The 22433-nt window shown below is 35.5% G+C and overlaps 1 protein-coding gene across 4 annotated transcripts in view; it reads right to left on the bottom strand.

Moving 5' to 3' along the window:
• Nucleotides 1-11059: 11059 nt before the first annotated feature.
• Nucleotides 11060-22433, bottom strand: part of CLEC12A (C-type lectin domain family 12 member A) — a 235537-nt gene continuing 224163 nt past the window's right edge. For all 4 annotated transcript variants that reach the window (XM_082348884.1, XM_082348882.1, XM_082348883.1 and 1 more), the window contains exons 3-7: nt 19253-19351; nt 18787-18975; nt 17783-17934; nt 16362-16468; nt 11060-11340 (exon numbers count right to left, since the gene is read on the bottom strand). In XM_082348884.1, coding sequence (XP_082205010.1) covers nt 11172-11340; nt 16362-16468; nt 17783-17934; nt 18787-18975; nt 19253-19351 — 716 coding nt within the window. In that variant the 3' untranslated portion in view covers nt 11060-11171. The remainder of the gene's footprint in view (nt 11341-16361; nt 16469-17782; nt 17935-18786; nt 18976-19252; nt 19352-22433) is intronic.

Here is a 22433-nt window from a genome sequence, read left to right on the forward strand (position 1 = left end):
TTTTTGCCTCCTTTGTCAAAGATAAGGTGACCATATGTGCGTGGGTTTATCTCTGGGCTTTCTACCCTGTTCCATTGATCTATATTTCTGTTTTTGTGCCAGTACCATACTGTCTTGATTACTGTAGCTTTGTAGTATAGTCTGAACTCAGGGAGCCTGATTCCTCCAGCTCCGTTTTTCTTTCTCAAGATTGCTTTGGCTATTCGGAGTCTTTTGTGTTTCCATACAAATCGTGAAATTTTTTGTTCTAGTTCTGAGAAGAAATGCCATTGGTAGCTTGATAGGGATTGCATTGAATCTGTAGATTGCTTTGGGTAGTATAGTCATTTTCATAATGTTGATTCTTCCAATCCAAGAACATGGTATATCTCTCAATTTGTTTGTATCATCTTTAATTTCTTTCCTCAGTGTCTTATAGTTTTCTGCATACAGGTCTTTTGTCTCCTTAGGAAGGTTTATTCCCAAGTATTTGATTCTTTTTGTTGCAGTGGTAAATGGGATTGTTTCCTTAATTTCTCTTTCAGATTTTTCATCATTAGTGTATAGGAATGCAAGATATTTCTGTGCATTAATTTTGTATCCTGCTACTTTACCAAATTCATTGATTAGCTCTAGTAGTTTTCTGGTAGCATCTTTAGGATTCTTTATGTATAGTATCATGTCATCTGCAAACAGTGACAGTTTTACTTCTTCTTTTTTGATTTGGATTCTTTTTCTGTCTTTTTCTTCTTTGATTGCTGTGGCTAAAACTTCCAAAACTATGTTGAATAATAGTGGTGAGAGTGGACATCCTTGTCTTGTTCCTGATCTTAGAGGAAATGGTTTCAGTTTTTCACCATTGAGAACAATGTCGGCTGTGAGTTTGTCATATATGGCCTTTATTATGTTGAGGTAAGTTCCCTCTATGCCTACTTTCTGGAGAGTTTTTACCATAAATGGGTGTTGAATTTTGTCAAGAACTTTTTCTGCATCTATTGAGATGATCATATGGTTTCTATCCTTCCGTTTGTTAATATGGTGTATTACATTGATTGATTAGCATATATTGAAGAATCCCCTTCAGCCTGTCTTCACACAGCCATCCCCAGTCCTTTCCCTGGGATCTGACCTCCAAAGCCTAAGCCTCAGCTCCCAGCCCCCACCCGCCCCGGCGGATGGGCTGACAAGCGTCTCAGGCTGATGAGTGCTGGTCGGCACCGATCCTTTGTGCGGGAATCTCTCTGCTTTGCCCTCTGCACCCGTGTTGCTGTGCTCTCCCCTGTGGCTCCGAAGCTTCCCCCCGACCACGCCACCCCCCCCACCCCCCCATCTCCACCAGTGAAGGGGCTTCCTAGTGTGTGGAAACCTTTCCTCCTTCACAGCTCCCTCCCACTGGTGCAGGTCCCATCCCTATTCTTTTGTCTCTGTTTTTTCTTTTTCTTTTGCCCTACGTGGGGCAGGTACGTGGGGAGTTTCTTGCCTTTTGGGAAGTCTGAGGTCTGCCAGCATTCAGTAGGTGTTCTGTAGGAGTTGTTCCACACGTAGATGTATTTCATATGTATTTGTGGGGAGGAAGGTGATCTCCACGTCTTACTCCTCCGCCATCTTGAAGGTCTCTCAGACCTAAAGCTTTTAACCTATTTTTTCTAAATGTATATGATACTCTCATTCTACTTCTCCTTCCAAGAGTGAGTCTATCTAATGCTTCTTTGAGGTCTTAAAACATACATTTCCTTTGAGCCAGTAATCTCACTGTTTGGACTTGATGCAGAGATAGATAAAGATCTATGCACTTTCATGTTCATCATATTGTTAATTTATAAAGGGTGAGAAATGATAAAAGAGTTAAATATTAGACAAAAAGAAAAATTGAAATTCTTGACCATTCAGATAATGAGATCAGAAGCCAGGTTGATGTTTTGTACCTCTCTTCTTAACAGAAAATGTGTTTATGGTGTACAGTGTCTAGGGTAAAATAAAAACATTATAAAGGTAGAAGTTAAGGAATATTTCATGTGTTGTTGAGAAAGAGAATATAAATATATATATACATGTATGTATGAAAACCACGTTCTGATATGTAAACCTCGATAAAAAGGGAGAGACCAAAAACTCTTACCCTGAAGCCCAGAATTTTCACTGTCTTGAATTTGCTCTGGAGGAACAGGTGTTTCCACCATCCTCCTAAATGTGCATCCTCAAGGATACTACCTGAGCAAAACTCATTCAATATTCTAATCTACTTTCTGAAAACTTGAGTAGTAGTTTACTTCCTATATCTTCAAAGGATCAGCTTTCTTCTCCCAGATACAGATGTGCATCCCGTCTTAGTCTAATCATAATAAACTTTGTCTCCATAAATATAAATGCAATGTATTTTATTTCATAAGTGGATTCTGCCTATTTAACTTTGAAAAGTAAATATTTTTCCTTGGGGGTTCAGAAACATTTGCTTATTCATCCATTTATTCATTCCTTTATTCAACAGATTGAGTACCTACTGTATGCTATGCAATATTCTAGAGTAAATGATAGAAACGTTTTTTTTCCTTAAGGTAGTTTACATTCTATACTTCATATATTTACTTGTAAATATATATTTTATATTAATATTTTATATATTTAATCATGGATAAGCAATATAATGTAAAGTAGTGACAAGTACTATGGATAGAAATAAAGCAAGGTAGAAGAAAGCGTGAGAGAGAAAGGAGAGGAGGCTTATACTAAATGGGAGACTCATGGAAGGCCTCTCTGTGGAGCCGTCATTTGAAACAACCAGAGAATAACGACAAAAATATTATTCTATGAAAACATGCTAATTAAATACTGTAATACCTACTATCTTTTTTAGTTACTGAAATCTAAGAGTCACAAGTTATTCACTCTTCAATTTCAAAGGTTTCAGTTCCTTTTAAATTTCCCCTTTCTTTTCAATTTCATCATAATATGTTCCTCCTTTTCAACTTTTGGCCCAAAACTGATCCCTTGACAAATTTGACCAAGGCAGGAAATGTGTCAAATATTTGTTCTCATTTGATCTGAATACGAATTACTTCATGTTCCCAGCCTCTGATCCACTGATGCAGTCCCGGTAACTTGGTGCACATTGACTCTTGGGTGTGTTTCACAACCAAAGATTCTTTATCTTGAAAGCCTGAATCACAACCCCTTCATCCCTGGATATATCCAAACCGACCGATTCACAAACATGGTACCAGCTGGAAAAATAACAAGCCAGCTAAAGAAGGCAGCAACCAAAAAAGCTGACAGATATGGGATCTGGCTAACAGTGGACAATCCTCACAAGTGCAGTAACAAATGTTCCAGGCTGATTATTGCAACAGCTCTTGCAAAATACTGGTACAGAATGAAGTAGGAGAACCGGGGGGACTCTGGGAGAACAGGACACATCACAGAATATGCAATATGACAATCCAAATATCTGGAGGATATGATATAAGAAAAAGTAAGGAAAGAAGAAAGGGAACTAGGCAATTAAGAGGCAAAAGCAAAAAACTAGAATAACTATGTTCAAATGTGAGGCAAACACAAATTTGGCATGACTGAACAATTAGACAGATTCCATTTGAAATTTATGCTAAGAATATTGTCCTTTGAGTTGCTAAGTGGAGATGCAGAGGAAGATTTGCAATCACTGCATTGAAATTAATCATTATGCAATTGTAATGTGATAAATAAATAAATGCATTTTAAAAATTCACTTTTAAAATCAGCCAAAGGTAAAATCATGAAATAATTATGGCTATGGAGTATATGCATACTATTCATAATATTGAAATATTAGCAGTATAAAAGCAGAGGATCAAATGACAGAGACTAAGAGATAGTAAGATGAGAAGAGAGAGGGGGAGGACAGGAGAATAGGAGGAAGTGGAGAATTTAGATATATGCCCCATGGTGGTTAAATAAGAAATAAAGGTTTATGTGAAGGGGTGAGGGAAAGGAAGTGAGAGAGAGTGGTCTTAAATGAATCATTTATCAAAACAGAGCCAGTAGATAATTTCTAAAGTTTATAAATCTATATAGAATAGTATAAATATTATTTAAAGCTACAAAGGTAATCACTGTAAGAAATAAAAACAAATTATTAAAAACAGTTGCCATTGAGGAGCGAGACAGTCATTTGAGGGGAGATGTTTTTATTGGCTAATAAGCTGTTCTGGTCTATTTTGTTTTAAACAAGTACACATATTACTTTGAAAAAATGAAAATAATAGCAATTGTGTATATTCATATCTATTAAACAAGGTTCTCTCCATTTCATAATTTGCCTTCATTCTGACCTTGCCTCAACAGGTTTCTTTACTGTTGATTCTGCCCTCAATTTAAAACCCACTGATTAGCATATTAAACTTTCTGCGGTGAAGTATGGGTACAGATTATGAATTTTATATATATATATATATATTTTTTTTTTTTTTAAGATGTTGGTCTATAATTTTCTTTACTTGTGATGTCTTTTTTTTTTTTTTAAGCCAGCATTTTATTTATTTATTTATTTTTGGCTGTGTTGGGTCTTCGCCTCTGTGCGAGGGCTTTCTCCAGTTGCGGCAAGCGGGGGCCACTCTTCATCGCGGTGCGCGGGCCTCTCACTATCGCAGCCTCTCTTGTTGCGGAGCACAGGCTCCAGACGCGCAGGCTCAGTAGTTGTGGCTCACGGGCCCAGTTGCTCCGCGGCATATGGGATCCTCCCAGACCAGGGCGCGAACCCGCGTCCCCTGCATTGGCAGGCAGACTCTCAACCACTGCGCCACCAGGAAAGCCCCTTTATATTTGTTTTATTCCTGTATATATAAATTGAATCTCTAAGTATTAAAGTTTACAATTAAAATAATTGATATTCATTTGATAAAAACAATATAAATGTATCACTCATTTGAATAACTTTTAAACAAATGTATTGGAAATGCTTTCTTTAATGACACTAGTGCATTCTATAATTAGTTCAGGTACATTTACATAATTATGATTGAGACAGTTTTCAACAGTTTGTATTTTTTGTTATTTTTAGATGTATAAACTAAGAAAATTCCTGTTCATAAAAATAAAAAGATGAAAACAGAACGATTCATTCTAGCAGTGCCACTCGGCTGTTTGAATTCCTTGTGAATTACCTGCCAAGGTTACATAATTATTTAATAGCAAATATCACTTATTTACCTAATAAGCTGATTAAATCCTCTCCCAATTTTTGTGAAAGAATTGGAAACCATGAGAAGTGCAAAAATAATTTGCTACCTAATCATTAGTTTCATTCATTTTCTCAAGTTTGGGGGAAAATATAAAGCTTAAGATTTATCTCTGTGACAGCTCTATCATACTTTTTCACTTAGAGACTACTAGTTGAACCCAGTATACTCAGAGCATGTTGAATTATCAAAATCCTATTAATTCCATTAAAATCCAACATATTTTTAAAACAAAATGTTTATATCTCATTGTTTTTAGTATATCTGTGTCAATAAAGGATAGCCACATAGTTCAATGAATTTATGAAAAATATTTTTTATAATCTTATTGACAAACCTAGTAATCATTATCATCCTCCAATCTGACTTATACAGTGTCAAAAAATACCTTATTCCTATTCATGTTAACAATATGCATTTTTAAGAAATCCGTTAAAAGCCACTAAAGATATATTATGAACTATATTTGTAACACCAAAGTAGTTAAATCATATTTAAAATAATGTAGACCTAATGAAGTTAATTTACACACTTTCATGTTATAAAGGTAAAGTAATCAATTAACTTGTTATTTCTCATTGCTTAACTTGTAATCATGCAAGGTATGGTGTTGGTAAAATTTTAAGATATAAATGGGGTAAAGTATAGAACACAAGGCACAGCATTTTATCAATTTAGTTGTGTGTGTGTTTGTATGTGTGTGTATACACATGCATGAATCAAATCCATGGTCAAATTTTCCAACGTATATAATTAACCCCCTCCAAATATGTATATATTGTCCTGTTGAAATCTACTCTGTTAAAAAATCGGTATATAATATCTTCATTAACAAATGTTAAATAATTTATAAAGTGAAATAAAATGAGGCTTGATTATATTTGGAAAAGACAGGTTATGATAGAATTTGACGCAATATTTTTTTCAGACAACTTATTTTTAAAAATCAAATGAAAGTTTAGCCATGGGTTTTACTAATTGACTTTAAAAATTGGCAGATATGGAAAAAACTTCAGTTACCAGAAAGAGACTCATTATTACTGACCTATTATGCTTTGAGTATTCAGTGGTGATTTTTCAACTTACAACACATCCTTGGGACCAGTATTCAGAGTAGCAAAAATAACTTGTTAACATTGACGTAGTGAAAAATAAACATTTTAATGCTTAATTTTAGCTTTACTCTAATGGAACTTTTCCTTGAGAAAATTGTGTGATTAAACACAATTTGTCATAATTCCTAACACACTGTCACATGTCTCATTTCAGAGCAGCTCACAAGTGTCAAGAGATTTCACGCATAAACAAAGCTTCACTTTGCCATTTGGGCAAAGGCAAAAGTCATTGCTTAGTTACTTTCCATGTAACAATATGTACTTCATCTTGGAAAAAAAATTGGCAAACTGTCCCTACCAAAACAGTTTGGTGGGAATGACTTGGGTCATTCATTCCCAAGTGAAAATGTATTAATTCACAATGTGGGGATAGGATGAAATTGATTAATACACTATTCCCAAAAAATAGACCCTTTCCCTTCAACTACCTCAAAGTACTACAGAAGTATGGTAGAAATGGGATTTAAAAGGTCTCAGAGAACACTCTCCTTACATAATTGCTTTTTGCATTGGCCAGGTGATTGGCTTTTTGATCCAACTTATCCCCCGCATCCTGTTCTCATTCTAATATTTGACACATGAGAACTATTTCAACAAAATAATTTGTTAAAGAGGCAATTCAACAGATTGTTATGCTTCCTTTGAAATGAGGCACATTGATTGACAAAAAATCAGCAAGTATATAGTGGACTTGAGCAGATCTATCAACCCACTTGATCTGTTTGACATTCTACATGAACCAATGATGAATAGTCAAACATATTGAAACATACTGAAAAACATATTGAAAAAGAAAGACATATTGGAAAACTTACTGTCTACCTGACTTAAGACTCTTTAAAAAGCTATCATATGTAAGACAGTGTGATGTTATTGTCACATAAATAATTCAATGAAAAATATTGAAGTCCATAATAGACCCTATGTATGTGGCCAGTTGATTATTTTTCACTGAAGACAGCATATTAATTTCTAAAGTAGGATATCATTATGAAAAAATAGATTTTTATCCATACTTTGCACCATAGAAAATAACAATAAAAGCAGTAACAACAAAAACTCATGATGGATCATAGACCTAAATGTAAAATCTGAAACTATAAAACTTCCAAAAGAACATAAAGGAGAAAATGTTTATGATTTGGGATTAGGCAAAGATTTTCTAGATACAACACCAAAAGCAGATCCAAAAATAACAAAATAAATTAAAAATTAGGCTTGATGAAAATTAAGAACTTCCACTTTTTGAAAGACACCTAAGGACATGAACAAACAAGCCAAACACTGGGAAAAAATATTTGCCATTCACATATCTGATATAACACGTCTGATATCCAGACTATATAAGGAACTCTCAACACTGAAAAATGATAATAAAATATTACAAAATGGGCAAAAGATTAGAACGGACACATTATCAAAGAAGTTATACAAATGGCAAATAAGCACAAAAAAAGACAGTCGACATCATTATGCATTGGAGAAATGCAAATTAATATCACAAAGGACACCCCTATATAACTCTTAGAATGTAAAAATAAAAAACTTACCATATCAAGTCTTGGTGAAGATACTGAACAAACAAAACTCTTTTTTCCCCAGTTTTATTAAGATATAATTGATACACGGCACTGTAGAAGTTTAAGGTGTACAGTATAATGATTTGACTTACATTGTGAAATGATGACCACAGTAAATTTAGTTATTCATCATGTCATACAGATACAAAAGAAAAGAAAAAATATTTTCCTTGTGATGAGAATTCTTGGGATTTGCTCTCTTAACAACGTTCAAATATACCACACAGCAGTCTTAACTATAGTCATCATGTTGTACATTAGATCCCCAGGACCTATTTATCTCATAACTGGAAGTCTGGACCTTTTGACCACCTCATTTCATATCCTCTCTTTTGGACTCTTGATCTGGGTCCGTGGATGTATATCTATCCTGGTATCAAAACTGTTTTATTATTGTGACTTTAGAGTAAGTCTTGTTATTGAGTACTGTACTTTCTCCAAATATTCTTCTTTTTCAATATTATCTTGGCAATTCTAAATCTTATGCATTTCTGTGTTAATTTTAGAATTAGCGTGTCACTTTTAAAAAAAATCCATCTGAAAAGTTCAGGGATTGTATTAAATCTAGAGGCAACTTTGGGAAAGTAGACATCCCCCAAATATGAACTTTTCTAATCCAAGTATATAGTTATCTCTCCACTTATTAAGGTTTTCTTTAATTTTGTCAGCAACATTAACAGGCTTGATTTCCAAGGAAGCAGATTCTGAAAACAAGATTAGTATGATGGAGGTTTATCAGGGACACCCTTGGTGCGTCCACCTGTGGAAGAGAACAGAAAGAAGCAGGGTCGGGCAGAAGGGGAAGTTGGGCTGTGATGGGTTCTCAGTGAGGCCTCAGTCAATTCCAGTTGGAGCTCTGAAGCTGGTATAGACCTTTGGAGTTTGACCCAGTTAGGGCAGGACAGCCAGGCCTTCATATTCCCACATCACTAATCATTGGATATGAGCTGCCTTGGGAAGGCAACATGACCTTGGTTGAGTTAATTCTCTTCAACAGAGGCAAGGGCTCATACTTGATAGTTGTATGTTGACAGCTCTCCCAGCAACCAGAAGAATAAGCCCTTCAGTCCTGAAGAGGGATCTGTGTATTACATTATAGAGTCCACTACAGTTTAAGTTTCTTCAGCCTAGATGTATTCCTTCATGGAAGTGAAGCAAGTCCAGGTTGAAGGTATGTCTCTTTTCTTGGAATAAACTTGTAAGAGGAAGGTGTGTGGAATGAATTCTAGCCCCTGGCGCTGCAGCTGAGCTCAGAGTCACAACTGATCTTCATCGTCTCCCTCTCCTATTACTCCTCCTCAATTCCTCTCACTCTCAGCACCTCTGCTGATCTTAGAGTCACCTACCTGGGGTCTGAGCCCATCCTACCATTCTCAGGCTGTGACTGCAATTTGTCTTTTTACCATCCAAATAGGGGATGGATTAGAAAGATGTCCTCAGCTGGAATAACTGGATGCCAAACATCTTTCTTCCTGTCCCTATTGTGTAACAGCAAACTTACCCCTCTCCTGTTGATCGGCGTCAATTACTCATCCCAAGATAGTGATTCATCTAACAAGATGTTGTGCCCCCTGGTGGAAGTTTTTGTCCTTTACAGGCAAGATTGGACAGAAGGCACACATCTCCCAAGTTGGTTATTGGAAATGATGGTAAGAAGGATCACTCCTGCTTCTCCCCTTGGTTTCTAGACCCATGTATTCTACCTGCTGAGAACACAACACTATATAAAGGTTACTGATTTAAGTATACATTATAATTTGGAAGATGGCATCATGTTGTCGTAAGTATTAACTCTGAGCTGGTTCTCCAACTGTGCTTTCAACAGGCCCTGAGTCTTACCATTGTGCGATCTGACCTGCAGCTGTATGTGGCTTCAATTTGTGATATAACTAGTGGATCTCATGGTCAATTGTCCAAGCCCTTACCTCTTTGCTAGAAAGCATCAGACATGGTGTTATGTAAGGTCCTATTCTAGTTGATCAAATATTCTCCAAGTTTGTGGATATTGGTTCTGGCTGAACGCTATGGACAGGACAAGCAATTCTATACCCAAAATATGCCTCTGTTCCTGTCAAAGTGAGTCATGGCTCCTTCCATTGTGGAACGGGTACGTATTAGCAAATTTGACGGCAAACAGCTTATTGTTTTCTCTGAGGCATCTTACAGTGGATTCCTGGTCCTTGCTATACCGTGCTTACCAGTCACTGGATATAGAGATCCCTCGGAAGGTGGTGTAACTTTGGGTGAGGCAATAGGATCACACAGCATATAATATTTACATGTAGAGATTTTTCACTTTTTTATTATTTATTACTATTTTGTTTTTGGATGCTATTATCAATGGTATTGCTTTTTAAATTTTATTTTGCATTACTTACTGCTAACAAGGAAATATGATTGATGTATATATATTGAGTATATATTATATATAATTTATCAGTGACCTTGATAAATTATTTAACAGTTTATAAATTATATTGGTTTTTATGTACATAATTAAATTATCTAAAAATCTTATTTCTTTCTCATTTTTTATATTATTAATTTTTTTCTTGCTTTGTTTCACTTCTAGAACCTCCAATAAACAGTAGAGGTTGTTGAATAAAATAATTGATAAAGACCATTTTTATATTCTTCCAGGGTTCAAAAGAAAAACTTTCACTCTTTTACTAGAAATATGATGTTAGGCTTAGGGTTTTTTGTTACTGTTGTTAGTTGTATTTTCTTTTTTCTTTTCTCTTTTTAATGTCAACATTATCAGATTAAAGATATCTTCTGCTTCTAGTTTTCTAAGTGATTTTATTATGATTGGGTGTTGAATTTTATCTAATGCTTTTTTTACATCTGTTGAAATAGTACTGTATTCTGTTTTATTTTTCTTCCAAAAAGCAAATCAATGCATATTGTCCCACTTGATTATTTCTATATATTCCAATATTTAGTTTTCTTTGATTTTCTGTAAAGTTGATATTTACCATGTTTCTGGAGAAGCAGGAAAAATTAGCTTCAGTTTCTGTATTCTCACCCAAAACACTGTTTATGCGCAACGGTATCTGGCTTGTATCTGGATGATAAAGTATAACTTTAGGTATGACTTTAGGTTCTATTCACTTAGCAAACGAGGAGAAAGAAGAAAGTTTGAAAATTTAAATTGTTAGGAGAGAGGCAGAAATGTAGTCTCAGTGCATCTTTATTCCATTTGTGTGATCGCAAGATGTATGCTCCCTAAAGTTGCCTTTAATTGCAGGATAATAGCTGGGGCAAAATAATTGCACTAACTACATTCATGCTTCTGGTACTTCACTCATTAGTATACTCTCAATCTTCACTGGATTGGCCAGCTTCTCACATATAATACGTTTAGTCTCGGTGCACCTAGTATGAGAAACATATGTGTTTTCTGTGTATCCACAATACATCGAATCATCTAAGTCATTTGTATTTCTTGTAAACCTGAAAGAGAAAATAAAGAATTACACTTGGCAAGTCAAACATTTGAAACACATTCACAAAAAAAAAATTACTTTCCCAACATATCATTGCTCCTAGGGTCTGCGTTGTCTAAAATAAAGTTTAATCATTATTTAGAATGTCAAGTGTCCAAATTACTCATTTTTATTGACAAATATGCAGTGTCACACACTGCCTGATTTCTCTCTGCCTTTTCTGCTTTCTCACATCTGGAATATTTGTTGTCCTTTATTTCCAGACACCTCCCTTTCCCAATACCTAATATGATTTAGAGTAATGCAATTCTATTAGATTCTCTAGGAAAATTGGACCAGTAGTATATCTTTGAGACTGTCCTCCTCAAATCATAATCACCAAAACCAGGAATTAACCTCATCTGTGATACCTTAAGCTCAATATCATCTCCAAGTGACATTTCCCTCCCTCCAGCCATTTTTCAGAGATTTTACTATGAAGTTCTGAATAATTACCAGCCCCTAATACAGGATTACTGATGAGGGACTATGCATTAAAGACAAACTTGTAAACTGAGTATATTATCTTTGGGAAAAAATGTAACATCAATATTGGGTCAATAAATAATGATCAATCAATAAATAAGTTCCTCAGTTACATTTTCAAAAGTGAAATTTCCCATTTGAAGTGGCATAATACAGATGTTATTGATCACATCCCAATTCCAGAAACAAACCCAAAAATAACGTCGAGGATAAAAAACAAAAGGGAATTACATATATTATATATGAAAATATATACATAATAATGTATTCACCTATACTAGGATATAATTTTTATTTCTGTATTATTTCTTGATGATTTGAAATATTTACTGTGTTTTCCATCCCATTATAGATTACCTTCCCATTAGCAATAGTTACAAATAAACACGTGGAAATCCTACTTTTTGAAATGAGTCCATCTATACTGTTCCCTGATGCTCACATTATCTTTACCTCTAGTACTTCACTCCAAATGAGGTCTTCAGAATATATAAGCTTCTCTCCTCCGTTTGTGCATATCCTATTCCCCATTCTGTGCTGTCATTGCAGACTGCCAAAGATAGAGCTGCCTTGTCTTTCTGACCCCTATTCTTACACATACTATTTCTATCTGATGGAAAAAGCAAACAAGACAAAACAAAACAACAACAAAAACAATCAAAGCTTCTATTTGCCACTTTGCCCAACGTGGTGAGTATGGAGGAACCTCAGGGTTTAGATTCAGGCAGCACCTCAACAGTTATCCTGAGCTCACCCCTGCTTGATGTGTCCTCAACCAGCAAATACGTATAAATTTGTGAGATTGGGACAGCATCCAGCAGCTTGAGGCTCTGGTTTCTTTCTTCAGTGTAATCCTGTCTGCTTCCCAAATTTAAGGAATTATAAAACACAAACGGATAAGCCTAACACCCCCCCTTATAAACAGAACAAATGCAACATATGAATCCATTTATATTTATAACCACATGTCTTAACCACAACAAAATATTTTATATATCCCATATATGCAATATATCATGCCCATGTTCATTTTATTCTCTTTACCAGAAATGTTCTTCTAGTCAATCTCTAAATTTTTTATTCAAAAAATGTCCATTTCAGGGCTTCCCTGGTGGCTCAGTGGTTAAGAATCCGCCTGCCAATGCAGGGGACACGGGTTCAAGCCCTGGTCCGGGAAGATCCCAAGTGCCGCGGAGCAACTAAGCCCGTGCGCCACAACTACTGAGCCTGCATTCCAGAGCCCACGAGCTGCAACGACTGTAGCCCGCGTGCCTAGAGCCCGTGCTCCGCAACAAGAGGAGCCACCGCAATGAGAAGCCCTTGCACCGCAACGAAGAGTAGCCCCTGCTCGCCGCAGCTAGAGAAAGCCCGCGCACAGCAACAAAGACCCAGTGCAGCCAAAAATAAATAAATAAATAAATTTATTTTTTAAAAAAATGTCCATTTCAACTGTCAGTTATAACACAAATTTCAAAGCTAAAATTTATTTTTTGATATTCCGTGTATCCTTACTGAAGCATTTATCACATTTTATTCTTTTCGTCTGTAAAATTGTTTAATTAGCCTGTGCATACAATTAATGGTTAAGTAACTAAGGGAAGAATCAGTCTTTCATTCCTCTTTGAATCCCAGCACTTAGCACAATTTTAAGTACATATTCGAGCCTAGTGAATTTTGTTGGCTTCTGTAATTTTCTTAGATAAACGTATTACTCACAGAAATTCTCCCTTATTTGGCTTATAAGTTCCTTACTCACTTGTCAAGATAATGGGAAGACATTCGCAGAAACTTTTTCGTTATTAAACACAGTACAGAAGCCTGATGGAAAAGAGTTCTTTAAAGATGCAATTTCAATAGAAGCTAGTTTTCACTGTAATCTACACTGCTACACTAGTGTAGGGAATTCGCCTTTACTGAAACCAGCTATAAAATTTTAACAACCGTATTACCAATGATAATAGTATTTTGAACTGAAGATATGATGAGGAAACAAACTTATGTATAGTCAATCTTTTAATTAAGCTTTGACTGTTTGGGGAAGGGAAAGCGCCTCTTAATGAGGTGACTGTAAAACACTTAGGGTCTTGTCTCTTAAAATGGCTTTAAATCTTGACCTTAGGAGTGATTTCAAGTCCTATACTGTAGTGCAGATAAGTGGCTCAGTTGATCACAACCATATTTTAACAACTTTGTTCCCCTAGTGTGGTAAATTGACCGAGAGGTGACCATTTGTAAAACATTTGAAAACATGTTTTCATCGTTCCACTTTCAAAAGTATTGCTTTTGTTAAACCCAATATTTAGCTTTTCTTGTGATACATTTTGTTAGCCTGTGTAAAAGGATTAAATTTCAATAGGGTTGTAAAAACTCTATTTTTATGTGAATTTAAGTGCAGCCACATACTGTTTTTTAAAGCATATGTTTTACCACTAATTTCCCAAAGTTACAATAAAATCCTAAAAGTAAAAATCTACTAGAATTTACTGTAAGGCAGACTGTTAAATGGTAGAAAATTATTTCACAGGTTAGGCACTGAAATTTTGAGGTATATTAGGTGTATAAGGCACTTCACTTGGATGCCTTTTCATTTGTAGGCAGCCTCAGGAGCACCAAAATACGTTGGAATTCCAGTACTAAGAAATATTGATGTTTGTAATATTGAAAGGCAGTGTTCGTTACTTGGAAAGTTGCGGCCAAAGTAATCAACTCTGTAGGCTCCAAGCTGTTGGGGATGCTGGTACTCATTAATGTTTTTTACTGAATGGTTGGAATCACATGATGCACCACACCAATTAATCTTTAAGTAACGTTATTTTATAGAACTGTTTAAATGGTGTGCTTTAGATGAGGTGTGTTCCTCTCTGCGCATTGTCTTAAACTAAACATTTAGGGCTGAACAGGATTTATGTAATTCCTCATTTCATGGTAGAATTTGATCCCGTGAGTTAATTTGATCCCGTGGGTTAATTTGATCCCCACTTAAGTGGGTTCTTGTTTATTGGGTTTTAAACTATAATTTGCATGCCATGGAGGAATTTGAATATTGTCTTAATGAAGGACATGCTTGTAATCACATACTTGCGTTGCTCAGGTTTCATTACCGTGTGATAAGGTTTTTTCCTCTAACGACATTTAAGAACTATTAGTGATTTCCTGTTTCTTTTATTAGTTAAGCAGTCTAAAACTTGGAACGTTTTAGCATGGAGTCAACAGTGAAGACTACCAGATGATTTTGTATTGGAGAAAAGAAAAGTAACCTAAATTGTGAATTTCAGTGCTTTATAAGGTGTCTTCAGAGTCAGCTTTTGCATTATAGGGGCTGTTACAGGCCAGCTGAGATGACCACTTACAGTTTATACAGAACTCATATGTATAAATCAACATTCTTAGGATATTACTATATATCCTTTGAATAAACCCCTGTGAAGCACTTCCTCCCCCCTAAAATGGTGCATAACGTAAACATGAAATGTGTAGTATGCAGATACCATTTATTAAATAGTTTGTAGTGTATAAATTTAGAACATTTCTTTTCGACAAAGGGTGAATTGATTGCTAATTTACCATTTAATTCTCTCAGGAACAGGCAAAACAACTTCTCATCTTGGATAATCAGATGCAAAGTCATCTACGAACTTAGAGCTGAAGTTAGAAATAATATAAATGGCCCTTTCAACCTTGACCAGCTGAAAATAACTAAAACACTTTTCTTTAAGTGAAAGTACGGGATTTTTCACATCTAGCAATTTTAGAGTTCAGTGTTAACACAATATTTCTAGTGAGAAATTGTTATTAGAAGCATGGGAGTGAAATAGTATGAAATGGTGGTGAGTGCGTCTATCATATTACTGTAGGTACTTGGACTGGTGCAAACTTGATTCCCTTTCACGGCCCTATTTAGGAGCTGTTAAAATCCAGTACCATTTTTTGTTTCATGTAATAGGAAATAGCCGAATTCACTTTAAAGCTTCTCAACTATTTATGAAGAGCTCACTTGTTTTAATTGAAATTCACTAGAATTGAATGTGGCATGAAACCACTTAGCCTGTGTATTGGACAAACATATTAATATCATGATAAAATTCTACATGTTAAGAGAATTCTTGTAGGCTTTTAAAAAATGATTTCTTTTTGGTTAGGTTTAAGAAATATGTGCAATGCAGGAAGACAGATCAGGTGAACGTGTCGTAGCAGACAATTTTTTAAAACGGTGTTAGACTTGAATTCATCCAGTTATTGTTCGAATGAGGGTGGGTGGGTAGAAGGATAATGAAATTACTGTATTGTTTCTTTCCTTAAGGAAAAAGATGTGAATCCTAGCCTTACTTCAGGGAAGTCTTTGAAGCTGTGATGGACAAAAGTCTAAATTAAATGTATGTATGCTTCATTATATTGCTCTTAAGACTACTGAGATGGCAGTTTAATTCTTAAAAACAATAAAATGAAAGCATAAATACTAAAAAAAAAAAAAAAAAAAAAAATTCAACAAGAATAAAGACTTACCAGTCAGAGGATATTATTGTCTCATCCAAGATCTTGTAACCGTTTTTATATTTTCTGGGAGATAATCCCAGCCAATAGTTATATAACCTCAGGGATTTTATAAATTCCTACAGGAAGCAGAGGTTGTTTGTTAAAATCATTTTCTCCCATTTCTATAAATTACCTCACAATGTAATTTCTTACAAATTACTGTGCTAAGGTGACATCTTTGACATTCTACTACTATTTTCTATGCCATTAAAACAAATTGAGACAAAGTGTCTCTTACTGTAAGATTTCCTTCAGCATTTATACCTCAGTTACTGTCTCACATGGAGAAGGATCTACTAATCCATGTGTAACCTTAACTTAGGGTCAGTGAGGGTCACAAACTTCAGGATTCAAATGCTAAGCAGTAAATACTCAGTTCGGGGGCAAAAGAGGTGGTTATTCACAAAAACACAAGTTAAGAGAAACACAAGGAGCAGGAGAAAAATGTAGGAAGGTCAGATGAGAGTGGTTATAGAATAGAATTCAAACCCAGTCCAGAAATTTGTAGCCAAAGTAATAGTTTTTTTCTCATATTCCAGTAATTCGTTGAGCAAATAACTATGAATGGATCATTTGAGAATAATCAGATAAGGAAGAGACTATGGATTGATTTCTGCTCTTCTATAAAGGAGGGCAAGGATTCTTAGAGTAGGGAAGCTGAGACTTTTGGGGAAATATATTTTTGCTTAAAAATAAATATGGGATTACTGTCTGAAAGACCAGAAATGCTAATTAATGAGTAAAATATAGAGATACTATTTAAATATTAGAATAAATAAATAAATATATAAATAAATCTTCCAGAGAACTCACTTTTCCTGGGACCCAGGAGGAACTCAGTGCAATATATCTGCTTGGCACTTGCCTTTGCTACCCCATCTTAATTCTACTTTTTTATACATATTTTATCCAAGCTATCTTTTTATTCTAATACATGTTGGCTTTTTCTCTTAGTTTAAAAAATACAAAATGGTGGAAACAAAGAACCTCCTCCTGTGTAGATCTTATGGAATTGGTAACAGTCAGGAATAATTACAGATCTTCTGTTTTTAGATAAATGCTCAGAAATAGTGCTCTAAGAGTTGATCCTAAAGTTCCAGTTTGGAAATGTTCGCAGACCTAAAGATTCTGGGTGCCCCATATCTACCCATCTGCCCTTCAGCCTCTGAGATTTCTCTGCTGCTAAGGTCCTAAGCTAAGGTTTCATATGACTAACCTTGGCTTGATACCCTGAGATAAGTGTACTAAGTTTTATTCACCACATACCCCAACTAAAATAAGCCAGACTCATGTCTGGACTAATACAAATCTTCCCCAACATGCCTCACTCTCTGTTCTATGATGGGGAAAGTGACTTCCTTCCTCACAGGAAGAGATCCGTGAGATCTTACCAACATGCTTTTGTTTGTAATCTTCAACAGACTGGCATTGTGGTCAGAACATATCTTGTCACTCTTTTGCCACGTTTCGTAATGCATAAATTGTATATAACACCTGTCCTCGTGCCACATCCATTTCTTTGGACAAGGTTTACATTTGTGCTCTGGAAGAAGAGCATACTTTCATTTGGTTTGTGGGGTTAATCTTCATAATTCTTATTATTTCCATTGTTCTCTATGTTAAATTAACCACATTTACTTGTCTTTCTTCTTACATCAAAGGTGAAGAAAATAAATCCTGTGTTCCAGGCTTCTGTATACCACCACAATGTGTCCAAAACATAATTAGACCATATTTGAAGTTAAACACTCAGATTCCAGTGTATTTTCCTACCTCAGGAGCCCTGAATAGCAATTAATTAATCTCCTTCTTTCCCTTTGTCATTTTGCGTATTTCTACATGGCAATAAAAGGTAATAACAAGAAACATTGCCTCTTCCAACTAGAGCATTTCCAGCTCTCTGACTTGCTGAATATTCGGAAGACTTCTCAAGAGGACAAAGAACATGTTTTAGTTATAATAACTATAGAAACTTAGAGATATTAAAAGACCAATTCCTCCCAATTCCAAAGGTAAGACTTGACTTCTTTTCTTAACGTTAACTCATCAAACACTGACTGAAATTTAGGAACGAGGTCATCTGTAAAGAGATGACCTATCTTCCATCGCTGTCCTTTTTAAAGGATTAGAGAAGGATTAGAGAAACTGTAGACTGTCTAATGTTTTTGTAAGTAACTATCATCTTCTGATAATTTGGGGGCCTATAGTTATTATTCTGTTTTTCTTCTAACTGCACAGAAATATCAGTGAGTCTTCTGTCAGCCACATTTAATTCTTTCCTCCAAATAATGGTTTCCTAGGGAAAAGCTGCTAGCTGTTGATGAAATGGTTCTCAAGTGACTCCTAGGTTTAGTTCATTGTCTAGTAAATAACTCAGAGAGAAATATAGGATTACCTGGGATTTTTGTATATAACTCATGACATAATTTGGTGGCTGTTTCTTGAAGTGTGATAGAGAGATTCCTGATCTTCTCGGAGCTATTCATGTTATGCATTAGTTGTAGAGAAACATTTCTCTGAAGTTCTTCTTTGAAATTTTGTAGTTTATTCAACTTTTCCATGTCTATCTTCGAAGTTATGTAAACTCCAGATTAAAAAAAAAGAGATGATAAAAAATTGTAATCCCTCAGTACAACCATCACCTCCTTTTTGCTGAATTGTATTAAGAATATTAAAGGTCTAGGGAAGCAATTATTTCATGAGAGTGAGAGAAAGAGACTAAGTACCGTGTTGTAAGTACCTAGTTATAAGTCCCTTTGTGGGCATATCACCTATAATCATTCCAAAGCCTCAATTCAAAGAGTAAAACTCGTGCAATTCTAGGTGTTTTCCCTGTCAATAAAAACACAGGTAATACATACATAGGCTTCCTAAGACTCCCAGTCCAATCAGCAGCAGAAGGCATAGAAGAGTCAGAGCCCAGGCTCTTTGACGCCATACGTGGGACGCAGCAGGTGGTACTGTTGGAAGCAAAATTAGCAAAGACACCTGGAATGGTACACATCTTAATTTGATTCATGCATTCATTTATTTTGCCTTTATTTCTTTCCTCCCATGTCCCTGGTGAAGGAATGCATTTTGCTAGAAACTCAAGGATATTTTAAAATAACTTTTAAGAGAATAACTCAAGAAGAAGTCAAAAACATTTTGTTAATTGTTTCGCATGCAAACTGATTCTCAAAGGAGAGGCTGTTAATTCATAGGCTGATTCAAGAAACAGGCAAAAATTGGGTTGAAAAAGAAGTGAGAAGACCAATCAGTCTGGAAATAACGTATCTTGTCTGTACAAAATTGGGGAAACTGAGTAGCAGGCAGCTAACAGAAAGGTCGATTTGAGTATTCCTTCCTTGAGTCGACAATTGTGGGGTGTCAGAGAAAATAATTTCATTTATTTATGTTTGTCCCCAGGAAATCCTGAGAGTTCGGCTGTGGAACATAAATGATCAGCTGTCTCTGTAATGTCTCTGGCTGTCCTCCCATCAGCCAGATCTTAGGCTAGACTTGCATAATTTCCTCAGAATTTTTTCATGCTTTTAGCAACAAACTTTTGTCGAATGTTTCTTTTTTGCTGAACAGTGAGGCTCCAAACAGATCATTTCCCTACTAAAAATCCTCCAGTTTATAATATAAACTTTATATTATAAATTAATTATTATTAAGTTACTATGTGATTTAAATTATCATCATTTGTATACATGGATGCTAGATATTTCAAGAAAATATAATTCAGGGTTAACATTACCTCACTATACTTCTGATCTATGTCCTACATATCACAGTTGGTGATACAGTGATACTGTGAAATATAGAAAGAATTGAAAATAAAATGTGAAACAACTTTTTTAGACCTTGAACAATAGTTAATGGCAAAAGAATTACATAGTCAAGATCATATCTAAAGTTAGAATCATGACTTCAAGTGCTATCATTCTTACGAACTTTTTCTAATGTATTTATGTATACAATTAATCAAAAATTATCTATTGAATACCATCTGAACACTGGACACTAGTCTGGGTGCTAACAATACAGAAGTGAGCAAGACATGCCAGTTCCTGCTTTCATAGGAGATTAATTTTAATTGTGAGAGAAAATAAATGGATAGATAGGTGATAGATAACATGATAGATAGATAGATAGATAGATAGATAGATAGATAGATAGATAGATAGAGATATATCTCAAATTGTTATATGGTATGCACAGATTTGAAACTGAGTTATATTATAGAGAGCAGGTAGTTCAGATCTTATGGCCACTGAGAATCAGCATGAAAAATCAGTGCAAAGAAATTACAGACAGCAAGAACACCTAGTTCAAAGACTCTAATTTTGGGGAAAGCTTTATCTATTTGAAAAACAGAAAAGATTCAGAGTGGCTAAAGAATTGTGGCCAAGGTGAGAAATGATGTTAGAAGTGGTCAAAGAAAAAGTCAGGAGACAGATTTACAGGCTTTGTTAGCCAGAGTAAGGGCATTGGAGTTATTTGGAAAACCACTGGAGGGGTGCAATCAGGAAGAGAAAATAATTAAGTTTTTTTTTTTAATAGAAAGATCACTGTCACTGAATATAGAGAATGAATTGTAGGGCTACAGTATTGGAAGCAGGAAGAAGAGCAAGAAACATTTCAGTATGCTACGCACGAGAGAATGGTAGCTTGATTTTACTAGTATTAGAAAATGATGGCCCATGGATAGATTAACAATACATCTTATAGTTAGAATCTATAGTTCAAATTTATGAAATGTTTATGAGAGCTCCAACTTGATAAAGTTGGTAGATAATAAGATGTATACATTTATAGGCAGTACAGCATTATGATAAATAGCACAGCACATTCTCAGATTAGTGTGCCTGGGCTTGAATCCTGGTTCTACTGTGTATCACCCGTGGGACCTTGGACAAGTTATTTAACCTCTCTGTGTCTTAGTTTCTACATTGGTTAAAAAAAGAGAGCCACAGAGTTTCAGAGATTAAGTGATGTAATATTTGTAACACAATTAGAACAGTGCTAGCATATGGCAAACAATTAGTGATTGTATTTAAATATGTATTTATATTTGTAATTAATGAGATGAGGATGATTGGAGAGAAGAAATAGTTTTAGAGAAAAAATAAATATTTCTATTTTTGGTCTTTTAAATTGAAATGAAATTAGAACCCCATGTTCAGTGACATAAGAAAAGGGGACCCAGAACCGAGCCCTGAAGTAATCTGTAGGGAATCTGATACAAGGGGAAAAGTTGAAAGAGAAGATTGAGAGGGCGCAGCCACTGTGGTAGCAGAAACCATGAGGACGTGGCCGTGAAAGTGGGCAAAGACAAGTATTCAAATAAAAGGGACTGTTCAGCTTTGCAAATGCTGCAGGAAATTCAAGTAGTACAAGATCAAAGATGTGACTGTCAGGGTGAATCAGGGAGGAGGTCATCTGTGACCTAGACAAGAATCGTCTCCATGAGACAATGAGAGCAGAAGCCCAGGAGAGCCAGATGAGAAGAGAACAAGAGATGGAGAACTGGGAGTCTGTGACCAAAGACAATACACTCGAAAAGTTGGGTTGTGAGAGGAAACAAAGAAATGGAAGAATAAATGGAGAGTTTTAAGTGGCCAAGTAGGGACTGTGTTTTGTTAAAACAGGAGTAGCAGAGTATGTTGGTGCACCAAGGAGGGGTAATTAACTAGAGGAAGGAGAGAGAATAGCAGAGGAGAGAAAGGAGAAAATTATGGAAGAAATGTCTTTGAGAAGGACACCTGGATTGAAATTTAGAGCCAAATGAGGAGGTCTGCCTTTTGATAAGAGTAAAGAAGTACATTGTAAATATTATCTAGAAATAAGGCAGAGAGTATGAGTGAGGATATGGCAGGATGGAAATTCTGGTAATAGAGAGAAAAGGGGTGGTGTGAAGTATGAGCAAAGCTCATCAAGTGAGAGTAAGCTGGGCTCGAAACTTTGTGTGTTTTTACCCGCAGTGTTCAGCTGCTCAGGTGGGGCACAGACTGGGTGGATACTTAAATTTAATAAGAATTGGAATTTTTCAAGGAA

Source organism: Balaenoptera borealis, assembly GCF_965194805.1.
Source record: "Balaenoptera borealis genome assembly, chromosome: 13".
In the NCBI taxonomy this organism is placed as follows: domain Eukaryota; kingdom Metazoa; phylum Chordata; class Mammalia; order Artiodactyla; family Balaenopteridae; genus Balaenoptera; species Balaenoptera borealis.